The 22,242-nt window shown below is 60.0% G+C and overlaps 1 protein-coding gene across 2 annotated transcripts in view; it reads left to right on the top strand.

The window, feature by feature from the left end:
• The first annotated feature begins 1,352 nt into the window (after window positions 1-1,352).
• Window positions 1,353-22,242, top strand: part of LOC132232825 (interleukin-4 receptor subunit alpha-like) — a 42,371-nt gene continuing 21,481 nt past the window's right edge. The window contains exons 1-4 of one of the 2 annotated variants that reach the window (XM_059692482.1): window positions 1,353-1,487; window positions 17,819-17,909; window positions 19,480-19,618; window positions 21,358-21,509. In XM_059692482.1, the coding sequence (XP_059548465.1) occupies window positions 17,840-17,909; window positions 19,480-19,618; window positions 21,358-21,509 (361 nt within the window). In that variant the 5' untranslated portion in view covers window positions 1,353-1,487; window positions 17,819-17,839. The remainder of the gene's footprint in view (window positions 1,488-17,818; window positions 17,910-19,479; window positions 19,619-21,357; window positions 21,510-22,242) is intronic. The other variant, XM_059692483.1, reaches the window with a different exon arrangement.

Here is a 22,242-nt window from a genome sequence, read left to right as displayed (position 1 = left end):
GTGTCCGAGTGTCCTGGGACAAGGCAAAGGGAGGGGACCCAGACAGGGGGTAAGCTGAGTTAAAGACTGAAGGCGAGGATGGCACTAACGGGCCAGCAAAGACATCAGCGAGGACAAGCACCGAGTGTGGCCAGAGGCCCCAGAAGACCCAAGAGTGAACTCGAACTAGGAAGCCACTCCATCCAGGGCTCGATCCTCAGTGTGGGGTGTGCAGGAGGCAGCCAATCAATAATTCTCTCATCATTGATGTTTCTATCTTTCACTCCCTCTCATTTCCTCTCTGAAATCAATAAAAATATATAACTAGTAAAAAAAAAAAAGAATTCTCTCTGAGTCCCCAGAACTGCTGGGCCTCAGTCTGCCCATCTCCTACCTCCCCTCCTTCTGTGCTCCCCTCCTCAAGGCTCTCCAGCCAACCTGGCCTTCAGTCATCCCTGTAACATGCTAAGTTGGTTCCCACCCCAGGGCCTTTGCACTTGCTGCTCTCTCTCCCTAAACCAGTCTTCACCCCTGTCCTCTTCAGGGTCTCAGCTCCAACGCCTCCCCTTAAGGATACGTGCAAGCCGCCAGCCCCACTGGCCGAATAGGTCCCTCTTTTTGCTTTCTTCTTGGGGCCTCTTGTTCCCTCAAATCCTTTATCCATTTAGTGGTTTTCCTACCTTCTGGCTGCATCAGGGCTCTTATGTGGCCCAGTGGTTAGTGGCCTATGGAGCCTGGGTTCGAATGCCACACCCGCTGCGACTCTGAGCTAGCTTCCCTCAGAGGTTCTGTGCCTCCGTTTGCCCGTCTATGAAATGGGTGTGAGTAACCGAGTTCCTCACTGGGCAGTTTTGAGCATTAACCGAGTTGATGGGGGCCCTGAGCACAGGGTGTCGGGGTACCAGCAATTGAGAACGGGTGCTTTACTGTCTAAATATGCCCGGAGTCCGACATACAGCAGGCGCTCAGGCAACATGTGGGCGGGATAAGCACCCCTGGCACTTAGCAGTCCGTGGGCTGCTGCGGGGGCGCCCAACCCTCACCCCAAGCGCACTGCCCCCGCAGGGAGCGGGGATAGGAGGGGGGAAAGGGGGCAGGAAGGACAGCGGGAGGGGCGCAGGGACCGGCCGCAGCGAATGGCCTCGTCGGGACGGGCTGTCATTCTGGGAGCACCGGGAACTACTGCGGGCTCCTCGAGGGCGCGACCTCGCTGCTGCGGGGGAGACCGGGAGCGGGGGCGGGGGGCGCCCCCAGGAAAGGTCAGCGGCCCGGCTCAGGCTCGCGGGGGCGGAGGGACAGTGGCTGGGACGCGGACTGGGCGCCGTCGGCGGGCGGGGAGGTGCATGCAGATCTGGGGGCGGGCGGGGCGGGCGCGGGGAGGCGGGGAGGCGGGGCGGCGGGGAGGCGGTCCCGCCCCAGGAAAGCCCCGCGCAGCGCCGTCGGCCGGGCCACCGCGGGGTCCCCGCTTCCCGCTCGGGCGCCGGCTGGGAATGGACCGGAGCGCGCAGGTAGGACGCGGGACCCGTGCGGGGCGGAGGCCGGGGTTCGCCGGGGCGCGTAGCCGGCGTCCGGGAAGTGCGAGGCCGCCGCGGGTGGGGCCAGGCGCGGTGGCCCTGTGCTGCCCCGATCTGCACCCGAGCCGCCCTCGGGCTCCTCGCGGTTCGGAGAGCGTCCGGCTCCGTCCATGTCGCCCAAGGGCAGCCGAAGCGGGGAGCTGGACGGGCAGGCTGACCCCGGATGCCCACGCGCCCCCCAAACTCGTGCTCGGACCCCCCCCCCCGCTCCCCGCCAAACTCGTGCATCCGAGAGGGCTCTCGGGGCTTAGGAGCGTCGGGGTCGCGGGGTAAGGCAGGTGCTGGGCCACGCAGGCCCGGTCTCTGCGCCCCACCGCGGCCGGGACACGCGCGGCTGGTGCGGACTGAGGGAGAAGGGTTGGGAGAGCCCTGGAAACTGAAACATGGATTGCCAGGCCCAAGAATCTGGGGGACGCGGCCTGCCTTCTCCCTTGGGCCTCCTTATTTGAGTGCCGTTGGGTGGACCCAGCCCTGGATGCCTCTGCGCAGGCCGTTCTGAAGCTGCCAGTCTCCGGAGTTAAGTCAGAATGCCTCTCTCCCCGTGCTCTGCACCACGGCCATTTCCCAGGTCAGGGCGCGCGGGCACAGGCAGCTTAAATGCCCCCGGGAAGGCGTGGTTGAGGATGGGGACCGGGCAGTCTGCCCCAGAGCCCGCCGCCTCCACCTGACAACTATTTGTCAAACCGCCGAATGACGGAATCCTCCGGGATCCGATTACCTGCAGGTTCCCAGGCCCCCTTCCCCGAGAGAGGCTCAGTAAACTCAGGAATCTGGATGTAAAAACAAAACCCCGAATCTCTATTTGCTATAATCAGGAGGGACCAGGACCAGGGACCGGTGGCCGATGCTGGGGTTCACAGCGCGCCCCCAGACCGGCTCTCACCTGCTTGAGCCCCAGTCCTCTGTGAGCTGTGACCCTGCAGCTCCTCCCCTCTGGCTGGCCTCTCAGGAGCTGGAGCATTTGCTGGGACATCAGCGCCTTTATTAAAACCCTCAAGTCTGCTGGGGAAACTGAGGCTCGGGTGTCCATATGGCCAGGGTGTCCCCCACAGTCCGGGGGTTCCAGAGTCAGCAGAGGCCCTGAACTGGACTAGCCCAACCTGTGATTAGAGGAGGATGCTGAGGCTGGGCAGGGAGGGGCCAACCCAGCCAGCCCCTCACTCACCAGCACTCACAGGGCTCCTCCCGGCACCTCTCCAGTGCTGCTCTGGGCTCTGGTGTTTGCCCTGAGGAGGCCTCTCTCTGGGGAGGGGGGACCTCAGAGGGGGTGATCAGATCTCTCTTTTTTTTAATCCTCATCCGAGGATATATTTTCATTGATTTTAGAGAGAGAGAGAGAAAGGGAGAGAAAGAGAGAGAGAAAGGGAGAGAGAGAAACATCAATGTGAGAGAGAAACATGGATTGGTTGTCTCCCGTACACACCCTGACCGGGATGGGACCCATAACCTAGGTATGTGCCCTGACCAGGAATCGAACCTGCAATCATTTGGTGTACGGGATGACGAGCCACCGACCTGAGCCACCTGGGAGGGGTGATCAGCTCTTCAGGGGCATGAGACCGGCCTCACGGAGCAGGACCCTGAGCCAGCCGTGGAGGAGGAGCAGAGGAGCTGGGAGGGGAGAATGGGAGGGAGGGTCCGCTGAGCAGTGGGAACAGCGTGGACAAAGGCTGGGAGTGTGAAAGGCGGGTGTGGGGTGCTAGGGAGCAGGGAGAGCCGGGGTGGGGGGGAAGGTAGGCTTGGCTGAGTTGCAGAAGGTCTCGAGGGCCATGCCGAGGCGTAGGCCAGCGTGTCCTGCCTTTGCCTGAGCCCTGAGCGCCGCCAAGCAGATTTCTGAGCCCCACTCCGGCCTTTGGAGTGGAATCTGGAAGGAGGCCCAGGGAAGGCGGGGGGCGGGGAAAACCGCGAGCGAGTCACCCTGGTTACAACACACCCGTTTCCCAGCAGGTGTGGGGTGACCGCAGGGTTTCCACATTCAGAGCAGTGACTCAGTGCTGGTGTTTGCACAGCGGATCCCGGATCCCGGGCTGCAGAAAGCCCAGCAGGCAGGCAGGTTGTCCCCCAAGCGTTTTGTTTCCTGATGCTCAGATTCAGAAAGGAGCTGAAGTGAGGTGTCAAAGAGGTGGGAAGAGGACCTTTCCTGGACCCTCCTCTCCTACCCCTACCCCCGTCCCCTGTCCCCTGTCCCGCCCCAGGATGGAGGAGTTGGGATCAAACAGCTCACTGCCCTCAGCTGCTTCCCGTGCACCTGGGAGGGGGCAGGGACCGAAGGCCCCTTGGTGCTCCGTTTCCTCACATTTGGGAAATCCGGCATCTTATGAATCACAGTTTCCAACACAGAGTCCATTCACCATAAACACTCATGTCTGTTGTTGCCGTCAAGAAGTATAGCCTGGCCCTGACCAGTGTCGCTCCGTGATTAGAGCGGCCGCACATGGAAGGGTCATAGGTTCGACTCCTGGTCAAGAGCTCGTACCTGGGTTCCAGGTTCAATCCCCAGGTCCTGGTTAGGGCTCATGCAGGAGGCAACCAATCCATGTGTGTCTCTCACATCAATGTTTCTCTCTCTCTTCCCCCCCCCACGCACTCCCTCTAAAAATCAGTGGAAAATATATCCTTGGGTGAGGATTAACAAAGAAAAAAGCATAGCCCAGAGGTTCAGAGCATGGGCTCTGGCTCCCCATTGCCTGGGGCCGAGAGTGGCTTTGCTTACTAAGTAGCTGACTTCTCAGTTTCCCCATTTGTGAAAATACAGTGACTACTTTATAGGGTGGTAGTGACGCTGAAAATAAGCGTCAGCACACAGAACAGTGCCTGGTACAGAGTAAGCACTGTGCATTTGTTAAATAAAAATAATGAGCCCATTGGATGGGGGTTAGTCTGCCCGTTTTGCAGGCGAGGAAACAGAATCAGCGGTGTGTGTGGTGGCCTTGCCTGCGGTCCCATGTGTAGGACTGACGGAGGGAGGGATTCGAACCCACTTCCCTCCCCAGCCTGTGTTCTTCACTGTCCCAGTTTGCTGGGGTGACCGAGAGGAACATCTTTCCCAGCGTTCCTCATGGCCGGCACTGTGGAGCCGTACCTGGCCACGTCAGACCAGACTCCCCGTGGCTAGTCTGGAAGACAGGCCGATGGCTTGTGAGGAGGTTGTATGAACTTGCCCTTGCCAGAGTGGGTGGGAGAGCCCAGCGGTGGCTGCGGGTCCTGCCATAGCCAGCGTCAGGTGGGCCGTGTTCCCGTTGCTTGTGGTGTGACTTCCAGCAAGTCATTCTCTGTGCCTTTGAGCTGGAGGCGCAGAGAAGGATTGAAGGCAGGGGCCCAGGTTCAGACGTGAGCTTGCTGCTTCCTCTCTGTGATCTGGAGGCCGCTGCCAAACCTCTCTGAGCCTCAGTTTGCTTGTCAGTAAAATGGGTATATGGGGGTGGTGTTTACAAGATAATTTTTATAGGCACCTTGCCCGTGGCTCAGTGATTGCAGTTTCTGTCCCATTTAGGACAGTCACCTCTCCATATCCTGGCACCTGGCTTCCTCATTCATTTCTTCTTCTAATGTGTACTGAGCACGTACCTGTGCGGGCAGGTGCCCGGTGCTGCCGACAGAGCACTGGGCCGTCCCTGCCCTCCTGAGCTTCAATTCCACTTGAGAAGACAGGCCATACCTACACTCATGCTCACAGACCCCACCCTTGTGTATAATTCCTAAAGCCACGGGCTCGGAAAACTGCAAGTTTTTTCACAAAACTTCAGTCGGGTGCACGACCTGCTCTGACTCTGCTTGAGGCCACTGGGCCTTCGTTTCTCCTCGTCGCTGAGCGCGTCCGTCCTGCAGGGATGTCCCTGTGGTGGGTCCCGGGGTGCTGCTCTGGACGCGCGCGAGTGTGTGTGTGTGTGTGTGTGTGTGTGTGTGTGTGTGTGGCGGAGGGGGGCGGGGGCAGGGGTGCTTCCGTCGGCTGGCATTTTGTTCACGGCGACCTTTGTATAATCGGAGGGATTCTGGCTCCAGGATTTCGCTGAGAGAACGTGGACCTGCGATGTCCTGTTGGTAGTGACAGCACCCGAAGGAGAGGGGGAGCCGGTGACGCGGGCCATGGCCTCCCTGAGGAGGGACAGTAAAGACAGGGGCAGAGGCTGGGAGTAGGGAAGGTCTCGTCCATCGCTCACCTGCTTCCGCTGCTGCTCGCCCTGCGTGGGCCGCCCGTCTCCTGCGTGTCTGTGCCTTTCCAAGAAGCGCTGATGCTTCGGTTCAGCTTTGGCTCCGCCGACTCATTCTCGCCCTGGGCCCCCAGGGGCCTCCTCGCCTCCAGGCGGCTTAAGAAGTCCAGGGTCTTGGCTGCAGCAGGCCTGGGGGCGGGGACCTGCCGGGCCGTCACCAGCCGGGTTTGAGGAGCAGGTTCCTGAGGGGAGGCCGTGTCGTTCTGAGCGGAGGACGCATGGCGGGACTAGCAGCCTCCAGCCGGCAGAGCGCTCACAGGCTGAAAGTGACGTGTCCTGAGGGCCGGCGCCGGGCTCACGGCGCGCATTCACTCAGCGAACATGCCAGGCGCCCGGGACACGGCTCGCATTCACTCAGCGAACATGCCAGGCGCCCGGGACACGGCTCGCATTCACTCAGCGAACATGCCAGGCGCCGGGCTCACAGCTCGCATTCACTCAGCGAACATGCCAGGCGCTGGGGACACGGCTCGCATTCACTCAGCGAACATGCCAGGCGCCCGGGACACGGCTCGCATTCACTCAGCGAACATGCCAGGCGCCGGGCTCACAGCTCGCATTCACTCAGCGAACATGCCAGGCGCTGGGGACACGGCTCGCATTCACTCAGCGAACATGCCAGGCGCTGGGGACACAGCTCGCATTCACTCAGCGAACATGCCAGGTGCTGGGGACACGGCTCACATTCACTCAGCGAACATGCCAGGCGCCGGGCTCACAGCTCGAATTCACTCAGCGAACATGCCAGGCGCCGGGGACACGGCTCGCATTCACTCAGCGAACATGCCAGACGCCGGGGACACGGCAGCCAAGGAGGGCCCTTGGGGAGCTGAGTCTAGTGGGGGAGGTGACTTGAGGGGGTGACTTTTGGGCTGAGACCTGAAGTAAAGACGCGCGGCTACCCTCCGGAAAAGAGTGCTCTGGAGGGGAACAGCAAGTGCAAAGGCCCTGGGGTGGGGACAGGCTCGGCGTGTGGGACCCGCCACGAGGAAGCCGATGCGGTTGGATGGGACTGAGCCGGGCGGGAGGGCGGGGCCGGGGGGAGTCAACAGGGCCGGTGCCTGTGTGGTCTCAGTCGACGTGTAGAAGAGCCTTCAGAGCGGGACCCGCTCTTCTCCAGACGTCACAGACGGGAAACAGCACAGAATGGTCTAGTAACGCGTCCAGGGCGACAGCTGCCAGGCGGCAAGCAGGCTGCGACCTGCCGCTCCAGGGTCCTCAGTCCGCACCACTGGGTTTGGACACATCATGGAAACGGCTCAATGCGGAGGCCCACCTGCTGCTGCGACCACTGCTGGTGTGGCCCCGGCTGCGGCCAGCCCAGCAGCCCCGTGGGCGTGGCCAGGCCGGGCGTGGCTTTACAGACGACCATGTCCCAGAGCCCCTTCCCCGGCCAGACAGCCAGACAGTGAGGACGCACCCAAGCAGAGGGGGCGGGGAGGTGGGACCGGACGAGTGGAGGCCCCGCTCCATAGCAGGCGCTGTGCTGGGGCGAGGCGGGTAGACGTCTGGGTGCCCCCCCGCCCCCCATTTCTCTGAGGAGGAAGCTGAGCTCGGGGTAGAGCCTTACCTGGTGACACAACTCGGCAGGGGCAGCGTCTGGATTCGAGCCCAGGGCGGCTGACCACGGGGAGCAGAGGCAGGGACCTGAGTTTCTTGGTGGGAGATAAGGAGCGCGGGCGCTGAGAGCGCGGGGAGAGCGGAGGAGGCCCGCAGCTCCCGGAGCAGCAGGAGGGGAGGTGCCTTTTCAGAGGACAGGCACTTTCGGGAGGAGAGACCAGGTCTTCGGCCGCAGCCCTCGGAGCCCACGGAATCGCACCCCTGCCAGGCTGCCCGCCGCGATGGGGCAGCGGCCTCCGCGGGCGGGCCCACAACCGCAACCGGGCAGCTCCGACAGATCTGTCCTGAGATGGAGCCACGTGAGCTTTCCGGGAGCGTTCACCTTCTGGCTCCGGTCCTGCCCGTTGGAGGCGGTGACCATCGCCCTCCAGCACCTACCCAGCACTTCTCTTTTTCAGGCTGCACAGCCAGAGTTCTGTAGCCAGTCTTCCTGACGCAGGGCAGTGTGAGAGCTCAGTCTGGCCTTGGATGTGATCCAGTGGTCAGAGTCCCCATTGCTTCCCGCACAGCCTGCCCAGTCAGAGGGGAGGGGAGAGACTCTCACCTCCTTGGATCTGGAGCTTGTGCCCCTGGCCGCCCCCCTCCAACCCCCCCCCCCCCCCCCCCGCACCTGCCGTGTTCCTCGATTGGGAAGGTAGAGCCAGCCTGTCCCCAGATGGCGCCTCCCTCCAGGGTCCACGAAGGAGGCCCAGCACCCGGCCTCTCCTGTCCCTCTAATGGCCGGAGGGACTGGGGACAGGCCGGGCAATTGTGGTGCCGTCTGCGGACCTCAGGAAGGAGGCCCCCTGAGAGCCGGGACTGTCGCTAACACAGCCAAAATCTAATCAGTGCCCTGAGGCCTGACGTCATGTGTCTTGTCTCCCAGGAAATGAGTAATAACCGTGGTAATGCCCTAATTACCGGCTCCCGGAGGTCAGCTCTCCGGGTGGCCCATCAGGCCTGCATGGGGGTGTTAAGGGGACTCCAGGCCAGGAGTGGTCAGTGTTTGCCCAGCAGTGAGGGGTGGAAATTCCAGCTGACCAGGCGCCCTGCGCACGGCCGGGGGAGTTTGTTCAGTCCCCCTTCCATTCACAAGGATCTGTGGGCCCTGCCCTGTGGGCACTGGGGCCACAGCAGGAAGGTGACGGACACAGACTCGGGCCCTGTGGGAGCTGGCGCCCGGCGGGCATCTGGACAGTGACCGGGAAGGGTGCGTGTGTGATGTGCTGCAGGTGAAGTGTGTGCAGAGAAATAAAGCAGGAGGAGGGCTTGTAGGGCTGCCGGCTCAGCCTCCTCCCCGGGCCTCTGGGGCCTCCTGCCGATGGTGTGGCCTCCATATCCTGATGGAGTCGCCTGTGCCTCCCCAGGGCCCCACTGGCTGCTTGGACTCGGCGTGTCCACAGCCGGCACAGGTGTACACACTGCCATGAAGTGGCCGTTGGCACAAGATGCCAGCCTGTCCCCGAGACGGCGCCTCCTTCCAGAGGTCCGGCCCGCCCGTCCATGGAGGAGGCCCCAGCTCCAGCCTCTCCTGCTCCTCTCAGAGTCGTGGCTCACTGCACAGCCGCCGGCCTTCAGCCACCAGGACAGGCGGCCTCCCGGATGGCTCCAGGGCCACCCCCGCGTGAAGTCACGTGTCTGCAGCGTGGCGGAGTGTGTGGCCTCCCCCAGCAAGCCGGCTCCCTTCCTAGCGCCACTGCCTGCCAAGGCCACCTCCACCCCCAGCTGCCACCAGCAGCCTTGCCTCTGCCACGCCACTCCCAGACAGGGCGGAGCCTGCCCCTCCGCCAGCTCCTGCCCTGTGGGTGGTCCGCACACACAGGTGGATGGGTGTCTGGAAGCAGCCTCTCCGGCTGGACCTCCCTCAGGGCCCCGCTGCCTGGGGGCGTCAGGACTGCTCCCCACGCCTGCAGACAGGCTGCCTCTGGCCCTGCCGACCCCGGCTCCATCCGGACCTCTCCCACCCAGCACCGCAGCCAAGGGCCCGGCTTGTGTGGCAGGAACTGGCTGTGCCTCCTCCTGGCCCTTCGCTCCCTCTTCACTCGTCCCTCCCCTCCTCCTCCTCTCCCAGGAGCCTTCAGAGTCTGTGAAATCTCTCTCTATAAAAGGCTAATATGCAAAGTGTCCCCTCGGGAGTTTGACCCGGAGAACGGGAGTTCGATCGCTTGCTATGATGTGCGCTGACCACCAGGGGTGGCGCAGAACATGGTGGGTGACCAGCAGCTGCAGCGGGGCGCTGAGGGAGTGAGGGAAGGAGGAGGCGGGGAACCCATGCACGATTTTGTGCACCAGGCCTCTAGTGGGTTTAATAATCGTACTCACCTCAGGGGGGGCCTTGGAGCGTCTGGAACAGCGTGAGGCATGGAGGGAGGCTGTGCACGGCCTCAGCGAGGACACAGTGACCTGCCCGTGGCCGTGTACTGAGAGCCCACTGTGTGCCAGCCCCGAACTCGGGGTTCAGGTTCTGTGGATGAGGCACGTCCCCTGCCCTCAGGGAGCCGCGGTGCCCTCTGGGACATTCTCCTCCCTCTCCACACTCCCCGCCTTCCCTGGAGAATTCTGTTCGTCCTCCCGGGGTCACCCCCTGGGGGAGCAGCGTGCCCCTCACCCACGGCGCCTCCTGCTGCCTCTTACACTTTCCGAGGGTGCTGCCCCTGCTCTCTGCGGCCTGCTTCTCACGCAGTTCCTCCAGGGTCCATGCCACCGGGCCAATGGCCACTCCACACGCTCAGGGCTCCGGCCTCGGCCTCATTCATCCCCTTTTCCTCTCACCCACCCCAAGTTCCACTCCGTCAGCAAACCCTGTGGGCTCCACCTTCAGCCAGACCTAGGCCGCAGCCCCTGTCCCCAGTCCTTCCCCACAACCCTGTGCGAGCCCCGCACCTGCTGCCCGGACCAGTCCGGCGGCCTCCGCACTGGGCCCTGCTTCGGCCCTGGGCCACACAGCCAGAGGGATGGTTTGGAAAGTCTCACGGTGTCACGTCTCTGCTCACTCCTTCCAGTAACTTCTCTTCTCGCTCAAATATTTGTCAAAGGGAAGAAGGAAGAAAGGAATGAGTGAGTGAATGGCCTTGTTCGCATCTATAGTACCTGGCACATAGTAGGTGCTCAGAAAACACCTGCAACAAGGACACACAGGACATGGGTGAATGGGCGAGGACCTGGAGCACACAGTAGGTCCGCAGGAGCCTGGTGGGCTCTGTTGGCTGAGTTCCTGATTCTCACTCCTGGTTCTTGCTCCAGCAGAGCCCGCATGCCGCCAGCCCTCCCATCACTGGCTGGGCGGGAGGAGGGGCAGGCAGCGCCCACGCCATCTGGGGCCCTGGCCTGGCCTGTCTCGCTGTCCTGGGTGGGGCTGTTGACGCGGCTGCGGGTTCTGGGAACCCCGGCCAGGCAGCGGTTCCAGGAAGGCAACTGCCTCAGGGAGAAGTGTGTCCCTGGCCCCCTGCCATACCGCCTGCTGTCCCCGAGGCCGCAGGAAGCTCCGGGCTGGCCTAAGACTGTGGAGTTTTAGGGACCAGTGGCTCCCCAGGGAGGCCACGGCAGCCTGAGTGTCGCTGGCTTCCTCCACAGGCCTCTTGTCCTGGGACAAGCTGCATCCTGTCTGCCGACCCAGGCCCTTCGCGCTGGTTTGTGGTCAGGAGTGAGGAGAGGGGCAAGGGGCCCGCACACCCTCTGGGCTCAGGAAGAGCCTCCTCGGTCACTTCCGGACGGTGCTGGCCGCTGACATTTCACTCTGCTGCTTCCTAACTCCGTGGCCTTGGCCTTGTCTCCTGCCCTCTCTGGGCCTCAGTTTTTCTCTTCGGACAATGACACCACATCCCAGGGTTGCAGGGGCTGCGTTTCAGAGGCAGCAGGACACAGGGATGAGGCACCTGGATTCTGGACTGAGACTGACCAGGGTCCGTCTCTAGCTCTGTGACCACAAGCAAGGGCTCTCACCTTTCTGGGCCTCAGTCTCCTCATCCGGAAAATGGGGATTTTCATGGCACCTGCCTCTCAGAGTTGTTGTGAGAACCAAGTTGGTTAATACATTGTGAGCCCTGAGAACAATGCAGGGCACCTTTGTCAGACCTCTTTATATATTAAGGCCATTAACCCTCCATCATGTATATTGCTATCTCTTTCTCGACTTTTGCTTGCTTGCTTCTTTTTTTATGGCGTGTTTTGACCTGGGGAAGTCGAAAATTTTTTGCAGTCAGATCTTTCTATCTTTGCCATCTACCTCCTGAAATAAAACCAGCATTTACACATGTAACCTCAGCGGTATGATTAGAGACGGTGATAAGTATACGGCAGATTTAAGCAGGTGCTGTGGTAAGTACCAGGGGCAGCCCTGGTTAGGTGATGGGTTTCTGGGTGCAAAGGCTGCACCGCACAGATTGGCTGGGAGTGTCAGAGGCCCGTGGGTCGCAAAACTTGTGGGGGACGGAGAGGGGACAGTGGATGGGTGACAGGGGCTTGAGGTTTTCTTATTTCCTTAAACCTTTTATTTTGAGATAGCTGTGGACTCACACGCAGGGGAAGGAGATAATACGGAGATCCCCGTACGCTCAGCTGCGCGCAGGTGACACCTTCCAGAACTGAGGTGGCGGCCACGGCCACGGCCTTGTGCAGCTCGCCCCGCTGTCCTGCACTCACTCGCGTGAGGCCTTTAGTTCTGTGCAGTTTCACCACACGCACAGCTTGTGTCTCCGCCCCCGCAGGCAAGATGCCTAGCGGTCTGTCCTCACAGGGATCCCTCTCTGTGTTGCCCTTTATAGCCACACTGCCCTCCCTGCCTGCCTGTCCCCACTTACCCCGCAGTAACCTGCGCTCCCTCTCCAGTGCTGCCATTTCGGGAACGTTCCGCACCGAAATGGTGCACCCGTGGAATCAGGCAGAGCGTCCCCTTGGATTGGCCACTGCCGCCCCCGGGCGTGGACTGTGTCCTGTGTCGGGGTGCTCCTCCTGGGTGGGCCGTGACCCCTGGGGAGCTGTGCCTCTGGCTGAAGACACCTTCCGGAGCCGAGGCCAGTGAGGGACATGAGCGGGCCGTTCATGGCCTGGGTGCCAGCGGCACGGAGAAGGCTGGGGTGACCCAGGTCTGTTTTAGTCCCCATCCCCTTACTCTCTCGGCCCACTCTGGGCTGAGGAAGATCCTGCCACAACCCTGTTCGAAGACCCTCCAATCTGCTCATTGCCCAGAGGAGGGGCCTCTGACCTGGAGTCCTCCCAGGTTTCGGGGTCTGTGGACCCCTAAAGTGGAAGGCAGAGCTAAAGGTCTGCACTTGTCTAGAAAGAGGGGTTGGAGTTTGCACCCATGTTCAGGCGGACCCGTGGCCCCCAGGACGTTAAGGACAGAGGGAGAGGCTCTGGGGCCTGAGCGCCCTGCTCACATCCAGGCTGCCACACCGCGGCCAGGCCAGGCGCTAACACCGCTCTGTGCCTTGGTTCCTCCTCTGAAAATGGGAAATAATAGCACCCATTTCATGGGGCTGTTTTGAGTGTTGAATGAATTAATATGACTGAAATGTGTAGAGAGAGCCCTAGTTGGTTTGGCTCAGTGGAGAGAGCGCTGGCCTGCAAACTGAAGGGTCGTGGGTTTGATTCTGGTCAAGGGCAGGTACCTCGGTTGCAGGCTTGATCCCGTCGCTGGTTGGGATGCTGTGGGAGGCAACCAATCGATGTGTCTCACATTGACGGTTCTCTCCCTGTCTCTCCCCCTCCCTTCTACTCTCTCTAAAAACCAATGGAAAAATACCAGTGAGTGAGGATTAAAAAGAGAAAAATACCACAGTGTGTAGATCAGTGGTTCTCAACCTTCTGGCCCTTTAATACAGTTCCTCATGTTGTGACCCAACCATAAAATTATTTTTGTTGCTACTTCATAACTGTCATGTTGCTACTGTTATGAATCGTCATGTAAATATCTGATATGCAGGGTGGTCTTAGGCGACCCCTGTGAAAGGGTCATTCTACCGCCAAAGGGGTCGCGACCCACAGGTTGAGAACCGCTGGTGTAGAGGGATGTGGTACATATCGCATGTGAAGTGAATGATGAGGCCGCAGGATATAGGAGGGCAGAGCCTTTAGGCACAGACCTGCCCCCCGGGGCCTGGGGCCCTCTCTGTGCCCGTTGTCATCCTCAACAAGCTTCAGGTCAGCAGCGTTTCTTCCACAGGGAAGCACAGGTATGTGTGGACACAGTCCCCTCCCTTGTCCTGACTCTCATGTCTCTGTTAATATGGCCTTAGTTGGTGTTTTTGTTTGTTTAAGTTGCTGCTTCACCTCGGGCTCATGGGGGTTTGTAGACAATACAGATCCTCGGCTTTTTCTGCTGCTCATTCAGCCCTCCTGGTCCTGTGCGCGGGCAGCCGATGTTTGAAATTGACAAGCAGGATGGCCAGCTCTTTCTGGTTCATTTCATTCATCTCGTTGGGTTTGGCCTGCGTTTCTGGGAGGAGAAGTTGAAGGCGTTGATACATTGGAAGGTGCCTTGGGCTCGGAAGCCAACAGACCTGGGTCCTGGCTCTAGCTCTGCCCTCTCATTAGCGGTGGGACCTGATGGGCACGTTATTTGACCTCTGGCCTCGGTTCCCTTGGGTGGAAAGTGGGGATCACAGCCCATCTCACAGGGTCTCGGGCAGATCCCGTAAGGTCATGCTTCTGCTGCATGTCTCTCCAGGGACTTTACTCAGCACGTGCTGCGTGCCCACTGCGGCCCTCGGGGTGGACGGCACACGCTGGAAAGAACGGTCTCTCTCCCACACGCTCCTTGCCCTGCGCCCCCGTGGGGACAGGCCAGCTCCTTCCCCGGCGCCCTCAGCTCCGGCCTGAGCCTCTGCAGGTTTGTGAATTCGGGGCAGGAACCCCGAGAGCCATCCTTTCCCCTCGGGGCAGAGCTGCAGAAGGCACGTGGCCTTGCTCGGTCCCGCTCTGGGCGATGCTACCTCTGACCACGTGGTGAAGGTGGTGTCTTCCAGGCTTCTGTGTGTGAAGTTATGCACAATTATATATATATATTATGTAAAATCATGATGTTATTCGACTCATTAATTAGTAAATAACTAACACGAGGTTGGTGGGGAGCTAGAGGCCGCCGTGGTGGTGAGAGCTGCCCCTGCTCCCCGACTTGTGACCTGTCACTGCAGACTCCTGCACCCCTGCTCTAACTCCCGGGGCTACAGCTGGTTTATATAATGTCATTGTGATGCGTCCGTTGTGCCCATGTGGGCCAGTGGGCACCGTCCGAGCTGACTCCTGCCCTTCACCGTGTCCCCAGCATTCCTGAGCTCGTCCTTCCTGGCACAGCGAGTCCAGGCGGGCACCTCCCTGCCCCTGGAGCCAGAATTTCCCCAAGGGGCGCTGGTTCCTTTCGAAGCAGAGCAGGATTTAGAGGCCATGGCCTGGGCGCCGGGCGCATGGTGATCCGATGCCCGGCTGGGTCCTGGCGGACGAGGGGCGCTGTGGAGGCCGCTAGCGAAATGGAAGTAGGGTCAGCGGATTGGATTGCGTCGTGCGTCCGTGTAATTTCCTGACTTTGCTGGTTGCGTTGTGGCTATGCAGGGTATGTCCTTGTTTCCCTGAAATCTACCCTGGAGTATCGAGGGGCAGTTTATCCCTGTGCATAAATAAATAAGAGAGAGAGGCTGAGGGAGGGAATGAACGGAAAGGACGGGAGAGGAAAGGGTGGGGTGGGCCTGGGTGGGGTGTGTTGGAGGAGCAGCGGGAGTGGAGGCCAGCGGGTGGCAGGAGCCAGGTGCACAGCTGCCGGGCTGGGGGAGGGGGGCGGCGCTGGCAGAGCCTTCTCGGGGGGATGGAGCCCCCGGAGCTCCCCGCAGGGGCTGGGCTGCTGCTGGGGCTCCAGCCCCCACCGTGCTCCCCACACGGCAGAGTGCGCTGGGGCCGCACCTCCTCTGTGCAGGGCACCTGCGGGCGCCATCCGTCACTCCCGGTGCAGGTAGAGCGGCCGGAGCCAGAGGCGGTGCCTGAGCAGCACATGGCGGCCGAGTGGCAGGAGGAGGCCTGGCAGCCGCCTCTCTGGACATGACCCCGGTAGAGACCCCGGGGGACGCGGGCGGGCGCTGTCAGCATTGCGGGGATACAGCCCAGGACGGCGCTTTGTAGGGGGCACTCGGCATGCGGAGCCGGGAGTGCTGGGGTGACGCTGGTGGCCCGATGGGATTCTGCTTCTGAGCATCTTCCTCAGGAAACCACTGGCGACCTCCCTCCCCCCTCCCTGTGCCAGGTGGCTCGAGGCCGCCCGTGTGTCAGCTCCCGTGATCCCCGCAGCGCCCAGTGCCAAGGAGACTGAGGCAGAGGGCGAGCTGCTTGCGCAGGGCTCACAGGAGCGCATGGCGAGCAGGTGCGGGACTTAAGGAGATGATCGGGTAAACGTGCGGTGAGGTCCCCCGGGGACGGGCAGGCCCGGCCTGTGCGGAACAAAGCAACAGAGTCAGTAAGGCTCGGCCCCGTGCCAGGCACACCACACCGTGGGCCACACTGACCTGAGGCTTTGCATCTGAACGTTGTGGCGTGGAGTGGTGTTAATGATGCAGTGAGTTTAAGACGCAAGTTTTCGTATGTAGACGGTGCTGCTATTTTGGTAAATGAATTTCACATTTATCTCCCTATAATCATAGCAGCAAAGAGAGAATCGATCCTAACATGTGAGCGGGGTGTTGCTGGGCTTGTGATCTGGGGGGTTTGAACTGTGTTTTCTCTCTGGGTTCTGTACCTCCTAGTCTTTATTCCCCAGTTACGTCTTGTGGATGTCGTCAATGTAACGAGGGTGGTACATGCTTTTGCTGATAGAAGCCACAGGACAGAAGGGCCCTCTGAGGGGTAGAAGTCGGGGAGGGGGTAATGTGCCGTGTGAGGAGCAAGCACAAAGCCTCGGGGCCGTGTAAGGGACTCTTAGCCCGAGCGTGTGGGCGCAGCCGTCTGGCTTGCCTGACCGCGTGGGCTCGCTCGTGCCCCTGAGGTCAGCGCGGGTCAGCTGCCGGCCTGCGGAGGTGGAGGTCACCACAGGACTGGGCAGCCGCCCGTTGCCGGTGCGGAGGGAGACTGCTGGGACTGGCCTGTCACCGTCCTCCAACAGGCGAGGCCAGGCACGTTCTCCAGGCAGTGGTTGTGCAAAGCAGGCCTGTGCCTGCCTCACTCTGGCTAATATTCTGCTGGCCAAAGCCAGTCACACGGCGAGCCCAGAGTCCAAATGCAGGGAGAACGCCCTGCCCAGAGCGGTGGGGGTGGGGTGGGGTTCAAGGCAAGGTGACACGGACACAGGAGTGAAGAATTGAGGCCAGTAATGTAGTCAGACTAACACATTCGACAGCATCATTTTTAGTGGCTGCCCAATACTTCGTGGCATGGGTAAACCATCATTTATTTAACCAACTCTGTAAGGATGGACAGTCAGGTTAGAATTTCCAAACTATTTCAAGGAATTGTAAGTCCTTCGGAGGATTAATTGGGAGTTTGACACACACAAATGAAGGTTGGGTAAATAAATTTGGTAAGTGTTGAGTTAAGTGAAGAAAAGTTAAGTTTCCTTGTTGCAGGACTTATCAGAACCTTTACGTGCACATGTGCATTGTGAGCTTCCAAACGCCTGAGGATGCTCAAACTTAGGGATTTTTTCCAAGAAGCAGCTCTCGGGACAGGTGTTCCTGGCTCTCACGCGGGGCTTTGTGCATCTGGGTTGGGTTTCATGATATGAACAGATCTCTGATGAACAGGGAGGGCTCGCTGTTGCTGAGACACAAATGGCCAGGGTGGGGGGCGGTCGTGTCTGGAGTGAGGTGAGTTCTGAAGGCTGCACGCGGGATGATTGGGGTGGTGGGACCATGCTGGGGTCCAACCCCAGCAGGTCCAGGGGTCCCCAAAGGTGTGGATGGAGTCGGCGAAGAAGGAATGACACGGAGACAGTGTTCAGTTGATCAGCAGCCTAGCCAGGATCTCCAGTGAAGTTCTGGTTAGGATTTCCAGCCAGGTTCTGTGTCCATGTTCTCTTGCTAGGTTCTCCAGCCAGGTTCTCCAGGTTCTCCAGCCAGGTTCTGTAGCCATGTTCCCTCGCTAGGTTCTCCAGCCAGGTTCAGTCACCAGGTTCTAGTCAGGTTCTCTTGCCATGTTCTATCCAGGTTCTGTAGCCAGGTTCTGTCTCTAGGTTCTTCAGCCAGGTTCTCTTGCTAGGTTCTGTCTCTAGGTTCTGTGGCCAGTTTCTGTCCAGGATCTTTTGCCATGTTCTCTCCAGCGAAGTTCTTCTGTCTCTAGGTTCTGTGTAGGTTCTGAGTCTAGGTTCTGTGTCTAGGTTCTGTGTCCTGTTGTTACATCTGTATTTATACCAGTTGATTCCAATCCTATCAATCTCTATTCCAAAGGTTAGGGCGTTTCTTATCTCCATTCCAGGAAGTAAAGATTATGTAGCTTAAGCAGGACCACGAGTCAGCACTCACCTGGCTCACCTTCTCTCAGCAGGTGCCTTAGGACCTCCCGATGGGGTGGCTTGGCTCTGGGCTCACGTTCCCTGTGAGCTGCCTGATCCTGGTGTGGGCGGCAGGCTCTGGTAAGTCACCACCTCTCATTCATTCATTCATTCAGCAAACATGTATTGACTGTCTACCTGCCAGGCTCAATCACTGAACAAAACAAAGATCCCTGGCCTTAGAGATGATGCTATAGTGGGAGGAGACAGCCAATGGCAGATGGCCCTAATTATAAGCTAATTCTAGATTGTCAGAGGTGGTGGGAAAAGACGATAGAGGGCAGAGCAGGGACGGCTGGGACAGCGGGGTCAAGTGGAGGATTGCAATTTAAAACACGTGCTCAGGGAGGTCCTCATGAGTGACAGGCGCTCAAGCAAAGACTTGAAGGAGGGGGAGCGTGCAGATACCTCAGTGGAGGCCGGAGCCCAGCGCCTGCCTGGAGAGCTGGAGGGACCAGAGGAGGCTGGGGTGGGGCTGGAGGCAGGTGGCCAAGTCAGGAAGGACCTGGCAGGGTTTGAGCACAGGAGTGACATGACCTGTGACACTGAAAGGGATCCCTTTGTCTGTAAGCACGAGGGTGGAGACTGGGAGGCCAGCGGGGAGGCTGGGTGGCATGGCCCAGCAGAGGAGATGGAGGGTCCTGGCTTCTGGACCCTTCTGGGAGAGAGATTTGAAGAGAGATTGGAATGCGGGGCGGGAGCAGGGTCGGGGTGATGCCGAGAGCTCTGACCTGAGCAGGCAGGAAGGGCGCGGTGTCATTTCTGAGGTGCAGAGGGACCTGGGCTTTGGGGAGCGGGGAATCAGATGCGGAGAGTCTGAGATGTTGACTGGATACCCCCGACTCTCCTTAACACGGGAAGTCCTCTATCCAGAGAACCGGTGCAAATGGAGGGCCACGGTGATGGGCCGGTGCGGCCACTGGAGCACGATGCCTGCCGGCCAGGTGTGGGCGGTCTAGAGCTGGGTGATGGCGCTCGGACGGTCGGCAACCCCGATGTGCATAGGAACTCCCAGAAGTCCGAGGGGACTCGAGCCTAGGCCGTGGGATTTTGTTCAAGACGCATCTCTTGGGACAGGTGTTGCCTGGCTCTCACTCCGGGCTTTTGAAATCTGCCGGGTTCAAAGCCAGCTCTGCCGCTGACCGGCTGGACAAAGCACCCCGCCCTCTCATCCCACCCTTCGATATTGGCCAAACCCAGCAAGGAGCCAGAGGCCAAGGGCCCCTGGGTGACAGACCGTGGGGATCAGCCTCCTGAGCTCAGCGGGGTGGAGGGGGTGGGGCGGGAGCGGCTCAGGGACAACCGCCTCCCGCACGCGCTGCAGGGCAGGTGCTGCTGGCGGGTCGCCCTCCTCACCCCGCCACGTGTTCCCCTTTAATTTGGCCAAAGGCAAGTAGGAGAGCTGCGGCATGTAAAGGTCACTGGGGTGTCCCCTCAGGGGGCCCGCACCCCAGGGCCCTTCCCCAGCTCCGGGATCGCCTCAGTGCAGCGGGAGGCTCTGAAGACGGCACAGGGGCGGTCCAGGCGGTGGTTCCCTTGCTTGGTGCTGGGCCCCTTGGTCCTGTTCGGGCGGTTTCCGACCTTCCCGGTGGCCCATGGCCCTCTTGCCTGTTGGGCTGCGGCCGCTCAGAGCGCTCCTGTGTCTCCCCAGGGAGTGTTCAGGTCCGGGGTCGGCCCGCCTGCTTCTCCGACTACCTCAGCACCTCCACCTGTGAGTGGAGGATGGGCGGTCCCACCGACTGCAGCGCCGAGCTCCGCCTCACCTACCAGCTGGATTTTCTGAACTCTGAGTAAGCCTGTGCCGGGGGAGGGCGGGCGACGGGAGGCCGGGAGGTTGGCCTGAGTCCGCCTGGTCCCGGCGGAGTGCCGGGTGCCGAATGCAGTTCCCCGCGGTTCCTACTGGGCCCGGGGTTGGAGCTGGGGCGCCGGGGCGCAGTGTGTGATACAGTGGGTGTGTCATGACGCTCCGAGCACACGCACCCAGGCCCGCGGCATGTGGATGTGGGTGGAATACTGGACCAGACCGGCGGTTCTCAAGCACTTAGTCTCAGGACTCTAGCACGCTTAAGATTAGCGAGGACCGCAGAAGCGTTTGTGCAGGTGGCCTATAGCGATCGCTCTTTACCCTGTTAGGAATTACACCAGGACATTTAAACACAGCAGCACACAAGCCACCAGAGCCATGACACCACAACAGGCCACGCGTTCTCTAGAAAACTCCCTGTACGCGTGTGAGAGCAAAGTGGCAGATGGTTTAGTTAGAAGCACCTCTCACCGACACCAGAGGCGCTCCCGGACAGCCCCCCGAGTCAGGGCGGGAGGGCTGCTCCCAGCCTCGCCCCTTGTCTTCTCATATCGATGAATTTATATGAGAGACCGTGATTGCACTGCGATGAAGCCAGCTTTATTAAAGCGATGGAAGCACGTACCTTTATTAAAGAAGCGAGGCAAGCAGACCTGTGCATCTGGCTTGTGAAGGGCAGACGGGCTCTCAGATGACCTGAAGAGTGAGTCAGGTGGGGGTCTGAGGCATTGGATACCCTCCTGTCTATAGGTTTCAAATTCCTCTGCTGGCTATTGTGGTGCAGATTAATTCTCAAGGTCCCTTTTTCCTTTGCTGTGGCCTTCCAGAATTCATGAGAAGCACTTGGCATTATTATCTTATTAAGCCTTGAGACTGCTGGCTTCTCTGCGGTTCTCAACCTTCTGGCCCTTTAAATACAGTTCCTCATGTTGGGACCCAACCATAAAATTATTCTCGTGGCTACTTCATAACTGTAATGTTGCTACTGTTCTGAATCATCATGTAAATATCTGATATGCAGGATGGTCTTAGGCGACCCCTGTGAAAGGGTCGTTCGACTGCCAAAGGGGTCGCAACCCACAGGTTGAGAACCGCTGGGTTAGGGAGAAAAACTGCCTTTTTTCCCTTTCTCCTCCCTCCCCACCCCCTTTCTGCATTCTCTCCTTAGGGGGTTGTTTAACCATTTGCTCTGGACCAGCAGAGTGTGTGGCAGGGACAGAAATGGTCTGGCTCTCAGAGCCCTGAATGCTCACTGCCTGGCCCTTTACGGAAAATGTTGGCTGCCCGTGGCCTAGCCCATGAGACACGGATGGCTGTTTTGGGAGGCACATTAGGATGTCATGCAGTGGCAGGGCATGTGCCACAGTCCCCTGTGCATGGGAGAGGCTGCGCCCGACGTATGTCCCCCCACACACGTGCTGTTACAAAATCTTCTCTGCCACGATGCTTCCCTTCCATGGCCTTCCGGAATGAGCTGAGTCCTGGGACCGAGGCTGCAGCCAGGGGCGTGTCAGAGCCCATGTGGGTGTGGTGAGGGGCTGTGGCAGCAGGGAAGGCAGTCCTAGCCCACTGTCCCCACCACACACGCTGGCCGCTCTGCTTCCCAGTCCCCTGACCTGGTCCTTGAGGCAGGTGACCGGGAACTAGAAGAGCATGTGGTCCCTTGAGGCATGTAGGGGGACACCCATACGTGCACGACCAGCCTAACACAGCCCGTGTCCGCAGAAACCACACGTGTGTCCCTGTGAATGGAGAGGGCGCCGTGTGCCGGTGCGACATGCTGATGGGCAACGTGAGCACTGGGGACACCTACCAGCTGGACCTGTGGACTGGGAAGCAGTGGCTGTGGAGTGACTCCTTCCGGCCCAGCGAGCATGGTGAGTGGGGCGGGGCGGGGCGGTGCTCTAAGCCCCGGCCCTGGGTGGGCCAGGCAGGCTCCAACTGGGGGAGGGGCCCAAGCAGCCTTTCCTTAAACTCCATGGGGTTCTTGCCCTGTCTGGGCCTTAGTCCTCCCCTCTTTGAAATGGGTTGGGCTCAGCAGCACCAGGCCCCTTCAGCTCAGACATCTCAACCCCCCGAATGTGAGTGCCCTGACTGGGTGTTGAGCAGGCTGCTTGGTGGAAGGCGTGCTTGCTGCAGACCAGAAACTGAGCTGGGAACCGTCCTCCACCCTCCCTCGACTGCTCAGCTGCTGCTGCTTCACACAGTCCATGGAAGGCTGACCTTATGCCGCTGCCCGGAGTCCCTGCACGCATTCCCCAGGAGCTGGCTGGGGGTAGTGACAGGTGTTCAAAACACCATTTAGAATAGAACATGGCAGTGGGCAGGTCTGGAGTGAGGGTGAGTGTGTGAGTGGGAGAGTGTGTGTGGGAGGGCACCTGTTTGTTTTTGTTTTTTTACAATAAATTTTAAAGAGAGAGGAAAGAAGAGAGGGAGAGAGAGATAGAAACATTCATGATGAGAGAGAATCATTGATCAGCTGCCTCCTGCATGCCCCCTATTGGGGATCAAGCCCACAACCTGGGCATGTGCCCTGACTGGGAATCGAACCAGATCCTCCTGGTTCATAGGTCTATGCTCAACCACTGAGCCACACCGGCCAGGCAGAGG

Source organism: Myotis daubentonii, chromosome 4, assembly GCF_963259705.1.
Source record: "Myotis daubentonii chromosome 4, mMyoDau2.1, whole genome shotgun sequence".
Lineage (NCBI taxonomy): Eukaryota > Metazoa > Chordata > Mammalia > Chiroptera > Vespertilionidae > Myotis > Myotis daubentonii.
Note: the sequence above shows the minus strand (reverse complement) of the source record. Positions and strands in the feature narration are given on the sequence as shown.